Genomic DNA, 12,686 nt, shown 5'->3' with positions numbered 1-12,686 from the left:
TTTAATACGGAGATGGTGATACCTCCTTAATGGAGCTGTTGTGAAGATAAAACAAGACAACACATAATGCAACCCATTTGTCGCTATCCCTGAATGGAGCTTTTGTGTTCACCAGGGTGCCAACTTTGAAGCAGAACTTGGCTGCTTACCTTTAGTAGAAAGAAACCACTCCAAAACACTGGTGAACAATGTGTATTTTACTAAATATCTTGGGGGAAAGTTAGAGGCAGTCATTCACACAGCATAGGATATAGCATTTCCTGCCCAAACTTGCAACTAGCTATCTCTTGCCAAGTGGGCAGAGACTGCTCAATGTGTCACTACATCCATTTGGCCTTTCTTCCTTTTAGCAACAGAAGCCTCCAAGTTTTAGCTGAGAACATGGCTGCGCAGCTAGAGATGACGTATTCCAGTTCCCTTGCATCCAGGTGTGACCAAGGAACCAAGTCAGGCCCATGGGGATGAACAGTGATGTGTGCAATTGCCTTGTCATCTTCTCAGAGCTAAAGCTGCTCATCTTGCACTCTTCCATTTCCTGTGGTCTAAAGAATACTGACGAACAACATTAGAAGTTTAGAGTTCCCAACTAGTCATCCTTGAACTGTTAAGTGCTAGCAAAATAAGCGATCTCATTTAAGCCACTACATGGTGAGATGTTTTTGTTAAAGCAGCATGATCTGCTCTCTCATCATGCACAGACCGGTTCTCAGTTTCAGATCTTTTTCCTCCTTGTCCCCAGGGCCTGCGTTTCCAGGCTAGTCTCCCCCTTCCTGCACCTAATGCCTCCATTCACTCCCTCTTGTTCCCTTTCTTGTGCAGCTCAATTTAACTTTTATCCATCCCTTCCAAACGTCATTCCCCACACATCATTCTTTTCAGTTCACAAGAGACCCTCCAGTCACTGAGGTCTATCTTCTTTAGATGGTAGAAGAGAATTTTAAATCACAAATAAACTACTGTGTAACAGGTGCTCGATGCTGGGTTCCTCCATTTCCCATTTAGCCTTGTGCCTTCTCCAGGAGTTGATATTAGAACTGGAAAGATTTAAAGTACTGTGGTACTAGAACTGTGCTGTAGATAAAAACTGAGCCATGGGAAGGATCCAGATCAATCATAACCTGAGCCAAGTTCAGACACCCTAAGAATGTGTTGGGTGAAAGAGAACCTTCTTGGAGAATCCCCAAACCTGATTGCTGATCTGAAGATTAAAAATATGTAGATCCCAGGGTCCCACTACTGGAAAGTCTGATTTTATAGGTTTGCTGTAGGGTCAGGAAATCAGTATTGTTAGCATATATCTCAGGTAATTTTGATGTAGCCATTTAGCTGGTGCATGAACTGACTAAAATCTCAGTCTAGGACTTGGCAAAAATCCAGTTAAGGAGAGGCAAATGACAGGTAATGTTCATTTCCACTACTCCCCACCCCAACTCTCAGCTCCCCTGATAACACTAGACAAGATTAAACTGATAATTCAGCCATGGAATGAGGAGCCTTAAACGTTTCCAACTACTTCAAACTATGGGTCAGATTCCACTCTCAAGTTCAGCCATGTATGGCCAAGGACTATAAGGGGCTTTGAGCACATCCAAGTCAGCATCACAATTTGGCTTGGTACACATATCGTAATTGCCAATGAAAGACAGAGGGAGAATAACAGGAAATGGGAACACATCTGTTTGAAGGCCCAGCTACCTGATGTGTTAGCTTTGGCAACCCTTGTATACTTTGTCCTGCCAGTGAAGCTGCTGTCAGGGAAATTGAAACACTGACCTCATACGGCTGGGATCAGCACCAGTAATGCCTCTATACATATTAGGCCTTCAAAACAGTTTTGGGGGTTGATCTGGGGCTCAACTTGGCAGCCCTAAGCCATACAGATCATTACCTATAATGGGAATTATGCATGTTTATTATTGAGCTGATTTATTTTGAAAATGTTCATGGCCTAGGGCTCTAAAACTTGCATACAGAAAATAAATTCAACATTTAAATGAAAAGCAGCAACTTCCAAACAGAAAAATAGGTGGTAGAATTTCATATTCCAAACCTTATGCCTCAAATGCTGAAGGTCAGAAGAATGTTTTAGAGGGAAAAGTACTGGGGAATCAGAGGTGAGGAAACAGCCTTTGAAAGCTTTCTCTTCCATCCTCTGCAAGGAGAAGGATGACCTACAAGTCATGTGTCATTGCTCACCGTCTCCCTCACACGCAGGATCCAGGAGGAGGCTGCAGAGCCAATGTTTAGAGAACCTTCGCTACAGGACCAGATAGGTGGGATTTTATCCTCTTTGTACACTTTAGTTTTAAGGAACATAAGGAGACACCATTTATAATGTAAAAAGTCTGGGATTTAATTACATTTAACTTAATGAAAGAGCTTGTACAACCTTCTGGCACTACTTTTGGGCATAGTTGTGAATATTGAGCTGGCATGTGAACAAGAGCTATTAATAAAAAGGCTCATCCTCTAGATTAGCACATTGGATTATGTGATTTTCCAAGTTGTCAGACACGAAGAAGAAATTATTTGCTCTTGTTTTGACAGAAATATGCTCAAGCATTTAGGATTATCTTCCAGGCCTCAAATGTTCAGAGAATCTCAACCCCTCTTGACCCAATGGGTCAAGAGATCCATGTCAATTCAAATTACCCTATTATTCCCTTTTTGTGAAAATTTGTTTATATTCTATATGTCTGATGACCATTTCTCTGGACAATTCTATAATAAGAACTTTCTCATCTTTATCTCATTGCTGTTCTTTCTCTGCTCTCCCCCATGTACCTCATCCCCTAGCAAGTTTCTAACAATAATGTTTATTGAACCCCTACTTTGCATCAGGTTTTGTACTTGGTGCTCACACACACATTTATTTAATGCTCCAAACACCCCTAAGTAAGTGATATTATTCCCATTTTACAGATGAAGAAATTATTACTCAGAAAGGATATGGATATAACTTGATCAAAATAATGAAACTAGACTTTGTCCAAGCTAGAATTTGAATCTATGTCTTCTAAGTCCAAACCAGTGATATTTCCATTGTGTTACTCTGCTTTGCTATCTTTGTAAGTAAGCACTTGGAATTTAAGCATATGTACTTTTGAAACAAAGGAATTCCAGAGCATATATTATGCTATCTGAATTCAACTTGGTAGAATGTCATTTGATTAAAGGATTGGGATATACAGACCATAGAGTAGAGTATTTGTTTTATATCAATTAAGGAGTTTCAGGGATAAGAACTCTAGGAGGTCTGAACCTGCAGAGCATGCTCAGTTCCTAGGGGACAAGGACATGAAATAAAGGACATTTTCTTATCTTTATAAACTGGCACCCATGTTAACATGGTCTTGGAAATCCATGTTATGATGGAGTCTCTCAGGTAATATTACTTCCAGTTGTAAATTTAATTTAATGGAAAAAGAAATAAATCTGTATTTATAAATATACTATTGAGTTCTTGCTCTGACTCTTAAAAGTTACATAGATTTGGCAAATCTCAATCTCTCTAAGCTACTGCCCAGTTACCTATAAAATGGGCATTATACTACTAGCCTGGCCAACACTCCTATCCATGTTCAATGCTAGATTATATGCTCTTTGGATTAGGGCCAATTTCTGTGTGTCTTGAAGAGTACTTAGCACAATAGAGGGGTCCATTCTCTATTGAACTGATGAAGTTAAAATATGCTGGTGGATAGGAAAGTAACTTGGAAACTATAAAAGGAACTGAACTAATTTTTTTCCTTAAAAAAATAAACTTTTTATTTTAGGACAGTTTTAGATTTAAAAATTGTGAAGGTAATACATAGAGTTCCCAGCTTCTCCTATTACTAACATTTTACATCAGTATGGTACATTTGTTACAATTAATGAACCAGTATCAAAACATTATTATTAATTTATAAAGTCCATACTTCATTCATATTTTCTTAGTCTTTATATAATGCCCTTTTTCTTGTTCCTTGTTCTAGGATCTCATCCATAGTTCCACATAACATTGAGCCATCAAGAGTCTTTAGGTTCCTTTTGACAGTGACAATTTCTCAGACTTTGCTTGTTTTTGATGACCTTGACAGTTTTAGGCAGTACTGAGTATTTTGTAGACTGTCTCTCCATTGGAATTTGGGCATTTGTTGTGATTAGATTAGGGTTATGTGGTTGGGGGAGGAAGACCACAGAGATAAAGTACCATCTTCATCACATCATATCAAAGGTACACACGATCAATATGACTTATCTTTGTTGGTGTTAACCTTGATCACCTAATGGCTAATGTAGTGTTCATCAGGATTCATCCCTGTAAAGTTACTTTTTTTTTTTTACCCCCTTTCCATATGGTATTCTTTGGAAGGAAGTCACTATGAGCAGCCCATACTTAAGGAGAGGGGGTGTTATGTTCCATCTCCTTGAGGGTGGAGTAACTACATAATTTATTTGGAATTCTTCTTCATGGGATATTTGCCAATTCTCCCCACCTGTTTAGTTATTCAATCATTTATTCATATCCGTATGGACTATGGATATTTATTTTATACTTTGGGCTATGATCCAGTACTATTTTATTTTGTTACTCAAATGTAATTATTAACTTTACTATTAATAACATTACCAGGCAGAATCCATAGTGGACTAGTATTCTAGTATTCTGACTCTTGAAATTCTATTCAAGAGTCAGAAAGGTGACTGTGAGGTTCAGGACTTGTGTCTGTTCTGCTCACCTCTGTACTCTCAGAGCCTGGTTCTTGGCTCATGTTATGTGCCTTGTAAATACTTCCTGAATTAATATCTGAAATATAGTATTGACTTAAAAGTGTCATTGATTATAAAGATCATGGGTAAACAGATTTGTTGCTGCAGGATTTATATCCAGGATCACAAAAGCTTGGTAGCCATGGAAACAACTTGCAAATTTATCACTGGACTCCTGAATGTCCTTTTCCACCCACACCACACACACTATACCATAATCAGAGCCAGAGCAGAAAATGCTACTCTTCGGTGAACTCCCACTATGGGTGTCACAGAGAAACATCATATGTAACATTGAGAAGGCTCGTGTATTCCATGAAATTCCCTGTTAACACAAAATGGCCATCACGGTTCCCCCCAGCCAGGCCCTGAAGTGGAGTGCAGTCACACAGCTGAGACAGCAAGCACTCGGTGACAAGAAAGCAAAACCCTGCTTCTTATCTGCCTTCAAAGCTCCCTTCACTTATCAGCTACAAGCACTCAGTTTGAGTTTGGAGAGGGAGACTTTGACTGTGTACCCTGCCATGTTCAGTTAGAGAATGAATCTTGAAATTCCAACTGGTGTCAGCCAGAGCAACACAGGCAGGAAGTTGGGGGGTCAGTCCCTCTGGTGGTGCTCCACCACGGGTATTTGTCTGTAACCAGGGATGAGTCCAAGCGCTGGCTTTAATTTATAGTGTCTGGCAGTTTCTACGGCTGGGATCTTAGCCAAAGACAAGTTCTCTCCCTCTGTCTTTATCCAGCTCATTTCTCAGTTAATATTTTGAAGTATTCTTCATGAATCCCAAAACACGCCTTTTGGAATTTCACCACCATCCTCCCAACCTCTGTTATGTATTATTTCTAAATCAACATTTTACCAAATTCTAGTTCCTTCTGGATCAGTAAAATATGGAATTGGATTCTAGTTCTGTCATGAACTAGGCCAGTCATGAAAACCCTCTGAGTCAGGTTCCTTCTCTGTATGACAAGCAAAATCATGCCTGCTTGAACAGATGGTATTGTGAGGTTAGAAATGATTACATGAAAGTATTAGTCCATCACAGAAGCTGAGTAAATGGTAAACATTTGTTTATTTGAAGGTGCAGAGGGAACTCTTTTCATGATAAAAATGCAATAATGCATTAGTAAAAAGAAGAACCAAGTGGGAAAATATATAGAAAGTGATTCTTCAGGAATTATTCACATCCCTCATTGATGGGAGGTTAAACAGGTCATTGTGCTGGTTTGGCCAGTTTATATTTTATCACTTGAATGCCATTTCTCTGATCATGTCTGAGAATAATCCAATTAACAAATTTTGGGGGACAGAAGAAAACTGAAGGAGTTAAGACCAGGAACTAGACTCACCTCCTGGTATGGGTCAATAATGAGAACAATGGATTTGGTTTTGGATTCCACCGTGAACTCTGAGATGAATAGAATCAGATAATTGAAGCAGCAGGGTCAGAGAAAGAGCCAGAAAACCAAAGGTGGAAATCAAGAAAATGTAAGAGAATACAAAATACAAGGGATGGAGTAAGGCAGTGTTAAAAACCAAATCTAGTGGATATGGGGACTGGTCAGGTAATTAAGAGCAGAGCTGGGGTCCTGGTATGTGAAGAATTGATCAAGGATTTGTTCCAATTCTAGCCAGTTTCTAAAATAAGTTATGATTTTTAGGGGTGCATTTTATCATTATTTCCTTTTTCCACACCACTGCATCTGCCAACCCACTCTGTTGGCTCGTTTCTACCCTGTTCCTGAATGAAGTTTTACCTAGATCCCATAGCTTCTGTGCACACTCTAAATAGTAACACGAAAAGTCTTAATTTTTAGGACAATAAACTGTCCAGTCTAAACTAATGTTAGAACTCCAAACCCTCCTTCCATTTAAAACTTCTATACTCCACCCCATCCCACTCCTTGGGCTCAAGCCAGGCTAGCAACCTGCAATGGAGGAAAGGGCATGGTCAATTGATTCTCCTCCTTTCCCCCAAACCGCCTGGCTGCTTTTTCTCCTCATTTATAAATCTGCATCAGAGACTAGAAGGGAAGGGGAAGGGTTCTGGCATGGCGGGGGTGGGGGGCGCTGTTTGATGGGCACAGTTTCACCCATCTCTCTGGGATGTCAGACATCTAATCATTCTTCTTTGTTTTGTGTTGTTTTTTTAAGATTTATTTATTGATTTTAGAGAGAGTGTGCGTGGGTGCATGGGGTGGGGCCAGAGGGAGAGGGGAGGCAGACTCCCCACTGAGCACAGAGGAGGGGCTGGATCTCATGATGCTGAGATCAAACCTGAGCTGAAACCAAGAGTTGGATGCTTAACCAACTAAGCCCCCAGGCACCCCAACACCTAATCATTCTTTACTGGTTGGTGCTTTTGTGGGTATTTGGAGGTGGCCTCCTCCCCCTTCTAGAGCTCCCCTCAGCAGTTCCCTTGATGTAGGCAATTGCTCCGCAGGTTGACGGCTCTGCGCCTTGGCTGGGATCAGCACACTCCTCAGAGAGTTCCCAGGAGTTCAAGTCCACAACAGCCCCATTGTGGGGAGAGTGTAGACAGCTCCAGAAAGCCCATTTCACTGTAGACTGGGTATCCCTGGCCAGCATCTGACCTTTTGGCTTTGATTTTTCTAAGAACTGTGACAAAATTTTAAACCAGTTCCTTTGAAGTCACCTTCACAGGGCTTGAACAGCGCAGTGGCAGCCAAGTCTGGCAACAATCTCACAGCTGTCCTCTAAAGAATCGTCCCTGGAGAGCTTCATCCCAACCTCATCACACTCATCTGCTTCATGTAGCCTGGACACAAGCAATGCACTGAGCATCACAAAACTGGACTCAGGGTTTCTTGGCCGGTTCCGCATAGATGGTCTGGAGCCGACTGCTTATGGCCTTTGGAGCTTGACCAACATTGCAAATCACCAAAAGGGTCCTATCTAACATCGGGTGACCCAACTCGAAGTCTCTCTAAAGCACCTGTCCGTGCTGCTACAGCATTAGCTGCTGCTCTTGCATTTCCCTGGGAGAGTCCTCAAGGCAGCCGACGGCTTCTTGCGCCCAGGCTCCATTTCTTCCCCTGGGAAGTCATTGCAGCTTCATGGTTCACTGTGTTCGGCTAATAAACTCCACCCCTCAGTTCCTGAGTTATCTAGTATAAACAATTTAAATCTCTCTGTGCCACGCTTTCAGCATTTTTGAAGACATAATACTTAACTCACCGGATTGTCTGAAGTTGAAATGAAAGCCCATTTGTGCAGTACTGACCCCAGTGCCCGGTCTATAGGAGGCACTCGGTAAAGGGTGGCTTAAAAACGTTGTCTTTGGGGCACCTGGCTGGCTCAGTCGGAAGCGCATATGACTTAATCTCAGGGTGATGAGGTCAAGCCCCACACTGGGCATAGAGTTTACTTAAAAAAAAAAAAGATACAAAAAGTTGTCTTTGTGAGATGGATCAGCCTGTTTGAAGGAAGACTTTTTGTGAAGCTCTGGGGAGAAGTAAAGCAGGGTTCATTCTGTGTACTTGAGGTTTTGGTTCAAGAGCACCCTTCTGTAGCAGGGCAGAAGCAAGGTCCCATTGACATATGCATGACCCACACAGAATGTTTTGGTGAAAAAGCAAAATAAACCAGAGATATTTTGACAGATCAGTCTGCTTTATATATATTTAGTTTTTGAAGGATCAAATCTTGTCTCTTTATATATGATAAAGTGAAACAATGATAACTAAGTATAAATCTGCCCTTTGGGATTGAGTAGGAAATTATCCTGGTAAAACATGGTCTATGTGAGATATAGCTGAGTTAAGAGATAGAAAAAAGCTCCAGTGTTCACATTTTGAGCACAGTTGTTCTACCAACTTTGAATTTTTTTCTTCAGATTCAGTCTTTATCTCATCTTCAAGAATATTCTATGAGATTTTGCTAAATATTCTGCCAAGTTTCACAGATAGTATTTCTGAAAAGGTTCCATCTATAAAACCTGTAACCTTAACTTTAATAGTCATGAATGTGGTTTAATAAGCTCCATTTTAGGAGAGCCACCTGCCCAACAGGCCTCTCTGTACCCTCTCTTTTATTCCCAGCAGGTATATCTAAAGTAACCCAGCATGGACTTTCAAGTTCTTTTAAAAATCCAGTTCCCAGCATTTAATGTTTTTATGCTCTGTTTTTTGACGTAGTAGTTTAAATATATGGAAACCAGATGCATTTCAGAATGGTCTAAAAGAACATTCATTAGACCTGAAGAAGTATTTAGGCACCCACCTGTGACCCAATTTAGGAGAAATTATACAGCTAAAAGATTAGAACAGGCTGATGGATTCAAGTCAATTCTTTGAGAGTGGAAATGCTGAGTTGAATTTAACGTATATTACTGTAATCATGACAAAAGCATTAACATAGTAATATTGGTCCAAAATATTTTTTAAACAGACTTAGTTTGAGTTCCTGCATTCCTGTTGATGAAAGGGATTTTCTTAACGGGCAACATCAGTGTTCTAAAAACAAAACCCTGATGATGCGGACAACTGTGGGACTGAATTCACATTTTACATGTGTATGTGATTCAGGCTTTTGAGTGACTATTGCAAGACTGGCTTGTTCTAGAATATGGTTGAATACTAATCCCCGTAGGGTATTTAAAATCAAGTAGGAAAGACATTTCTGTGTGTTTTTTTGTATTTTCTTTTTACATTAGCTCTCTCCTATGAGAGGCCCAGAAATAGTCCTAGAAGAGACAGAGCCTGGAAGAAACTACTTCTCTGCTCCCTCTCCCAACCCTCCACATAATATTTGGCATATCAACTTGTCTAGGACAGGAGGAAGTGCTTAGAAATATCTTTGGAATCTGAAAATAGGAAAAGAAGTCAGAAGACATGAAGGCTGAGAGAAGTAGAAGTTGAGAGAGGGATTCTCAGCTACCTTGTCTGTGTGGTGGACACAGAGAAGGGTGAGTTGGAGGGTGAATAGCTGGATAGATCCACTTTTCCTCATATGCTCAAGTCCATCTCAACAGGTCAGGTCACACTTTGGATGCATCCTCTTGTAAATGGCTGAATACATCTATCCTAATTAATCAGAAAATGAGAGGAGCAAAACCATCCTTGGGGGTAAAACAAAAGAATTGTGTTTGAAGTCCGATTTGGCTGCTTAGTGATTATGTGAGCTGAGAAAATCCCTCAGTATCTCTGAACTTCAATTTCATCCAGTATAAAATGGATGCATTAATACATACTAAACAGGGTTTTTGCTAAAAATCAGTAAGATAATATGTAATACAAATTTTCAGACAAACTGAACATTTGGACACATTACATGTTATTTTCCTCATTACACAGGAGGTTTCTTCAATATAAAAGATACAGTGTAAGTTTCAAAGATCGGGATGTCCAGATGGAATATCCATCAAACATATTAGAAGCATCTTAACCATCAGCAGACCAGGCTGTCCTATGCAAATTTGGCTGCCTCCAAAGAACTTCATCCAGACCCAAAGGCTATTCGATAGTCAATTGGGAATATAGGGAATGCTACACTGGAGAGCTCAAATCCCTCCTAAAGACAGTCAAATTCAAATTCATTAGAAACAAACTGAACCGGTGTCTTCTTCCTGCCTTGTCTTCGGCGTTTTTGTTCTCAGAGCTGCCGACAGCAAGATGTCTTCAGGAAATGCCAAAATTGGGCATCCTGCCCCCAACTTCAAGGCCATGGCTGTTATGCCAGATGGCCAGTTCAAAGACCTCAGCCTATCTGACTACAAAGGAAAATACATTGTGTTCTTCTTTTACCCTCTTGACTTCACCTTTGTGTGCCCTGTGGAGATCATTGCTTTCAGTGACAGGGCAGAAGAATTTAAGAAACTCAACCGTCAAGTGATTGGTGCTTCTGTGGATTCTCATTTCTGTCACCTGGCATGGATCAACACACCCAAGAAACAAGGAGGACTGGGACCCATGAACATTCCCTTGGTATCAGACCCCAAGCGTACCATTGCTCAGGACTATGGAGTCTTAAAGGCTGATGAAGGCATCGCATTCAGGGGCCTCTTTATCATTGATAATAAAGGTATCCTTAGGCAGATCACGGTAAATGACCTTCCTGTCGGCCGCTCTGTGGATGAGACTCTGCGACTGGTTTCAGGCCTTCCAGTTTACTGACAAGCATGGGGAAGTGTGCCCAGCTGGCTGGAAGCCTGGCAGTGATACCATCAGAAGAGCAAAGAATATTTCTCTAAGCAGAAGTGAGTGCCGGGTCATTTTAGGGCTGGGCTGCAGTGGGTGGCCATGAAAACAAAATCTCTTTTGTACTATTGTCATGCTTAGAACATAAGACTTTAGACTCTGTGCAGATGTGGTATGGAGACAGGACAGGCCTTTCCTGCAGGGGTTGGGGAGGCCAGCCTTTCTTCCTCTGGAGAGAATGGCCTGAGCTGTTATAGGGCAGGCCAACTCTTACATACAGTAGTAGGGCATCACTTTTTGTCTTTTGTTGTTTCTATTAAGCTTGAACTGAGGAAGAAAAAAAAAAGAAAGAAATAAACTGAACTTCCCAAATAAAAGATGGTGGCAGGCTGCATTTGGCCTGGTGGTGCTGAGTTTATGGTTCTCTGTTATATGGTCAGGTAGAGAGAGATTTATAGCAGAAACCAGGAATGTCTAAGCTTTACATCCTCCTTTACGTTATATGGAAACAGAGTAATCCTAAGCAATTGAGAAATAGCTGGCTTCCTGTTAACACACAGTGAACTAATTGATTAATTTATTTCAGAATGAAGTTCTTATTCTGCCACTCGATACCTTACAAATCTGGTCCAAAACCGTCTTTTGATTTTCTTCTCCAGCTTTTTCTCCTCTGTGCTACTCTGGCCAAATGAAACTACTCATTGTTCCCATGTGCGTTTTGCACGTTCCCATGTGCGTTTTGCACGTTCCCACTTACGTGTCCTTCCTTCACCGGGAGTGCTTTTTCTTCATTTTATCAAACTCAAATACTACTCACCATTTAGGACAAAATCAGGTGTACCCTCTGCTTCATCTAAACAAACGTTTTATACATAATAGTCCTCCTTCATGATATATGTTCTTTCCCTGTTGCAGACAACAGAATCCACTCCAACTGGCTGAAAGAGATTTATTAAGGGAGGCAGAAAATCTCAGAGTCACTGAGACAGTAGGAGGAGCAGTAATTAGGCTAATGGCCACTTCTCAGGATACCACAGTACTTGCTTGGTACAGGGACTATTGCTACAATCCACCCCGTATCCTTACTGCCTCTCCTGCCACTTAAGCCATCAGAACAAATATTTAGGACCTCACCTATGGCTTCCATTGCTTGTTTCTGAGCCAAAGTTTTACACAAGCAAATCTTAAAATGAGTTATTTTAATGCTCTCGTTGTCCCAGATTTGACCAATAGTAGCCTCTTTAAGCTGGCATCCATGTCCTTTGACATGTCTCCATTATTCTTAGAGCACTTTCTTATTTTTTTGGCAGGACAAAGTGTTCTGGAGTAAAGAAAATGAAGAAACATGACAACTGAATGCAAAATGAATTCTGGCCGAGTTCCTGGACCAGAAAATAAAGTTTTTCTATAAGTTATTACTAGAGCAATTGGCCAAGTTTGGTTAGGCCTGTGGATTAGATAATAGTATTGTATCAAAGTGAATTTCTTGATTTTAACTGAGAGCATATTCTTGTTTTAGGGAAATCCACACTGCTGTGTTTAGGGGTAAATGGGTATCATATCTGCGACCTCTCAAATGATATTTTGGAAAAACTAACAATAGAGAATTATATATATATGTATATATGCATGTTTTTGTATATATGTAACATATATGTAACACATCTCTCTCGTGAGGGTGATTGATAAAATAAATGTGGCCAAATGTTACCATTTGGGAAATCTTGGATATGTGGAATTTTTTATACTGCTTTTGCTATTTGTCTGTAATT

General features: G+C 40.6%; 1 protein-coding gene across 1 annotated transcript; it reads left to right on the top strand.

Annotated features, from left to right (window-relative positions):
• Positions 1-10,389: 10,389 nt before the first annotated feature.
• On the top strand, positions 10,390-10,890 carry LOC110578980 (peroxiredoxin-1-like). Its single transcript, XM_044914281.1, has one exon. It carries the CDS (start codon positions 10,390-10,392, stop codon positions 10,888-10,890), a length of 501 nt encoding a protein of 166 aa, XP_044770216.1.
• The last annotated feature ends 1,796 nt before the right edge of the window (positions 10,891-12,686 follow it).

Source organism: Neomonachus schauinslandi, chromosome 4, assembly GCF_002201575.2.
Source record: "Neomonachus schauinslandi chromosome 4, ASM220157v2, whole genome shotgun sequence".
NCBI classification, from domain to species: Eukaryota; Metazoa; Chordata; class Mammalia; order Carnivora; family Phocidae; genus Neomonachus; species Neomonachus schauinslandi.
This window is presented reverse-complemented; position numbering and strand designations above follow the sequence as displayed.

Coding starts and splice junctions, on each gene's coding strand:
- LOC110578980 (XM_044914281.1), top strand. CDS start 10,390: ATGTCTTCAGGAAATGCCAAAATTGGGCATCCTGCCCCCAACTTCAAG.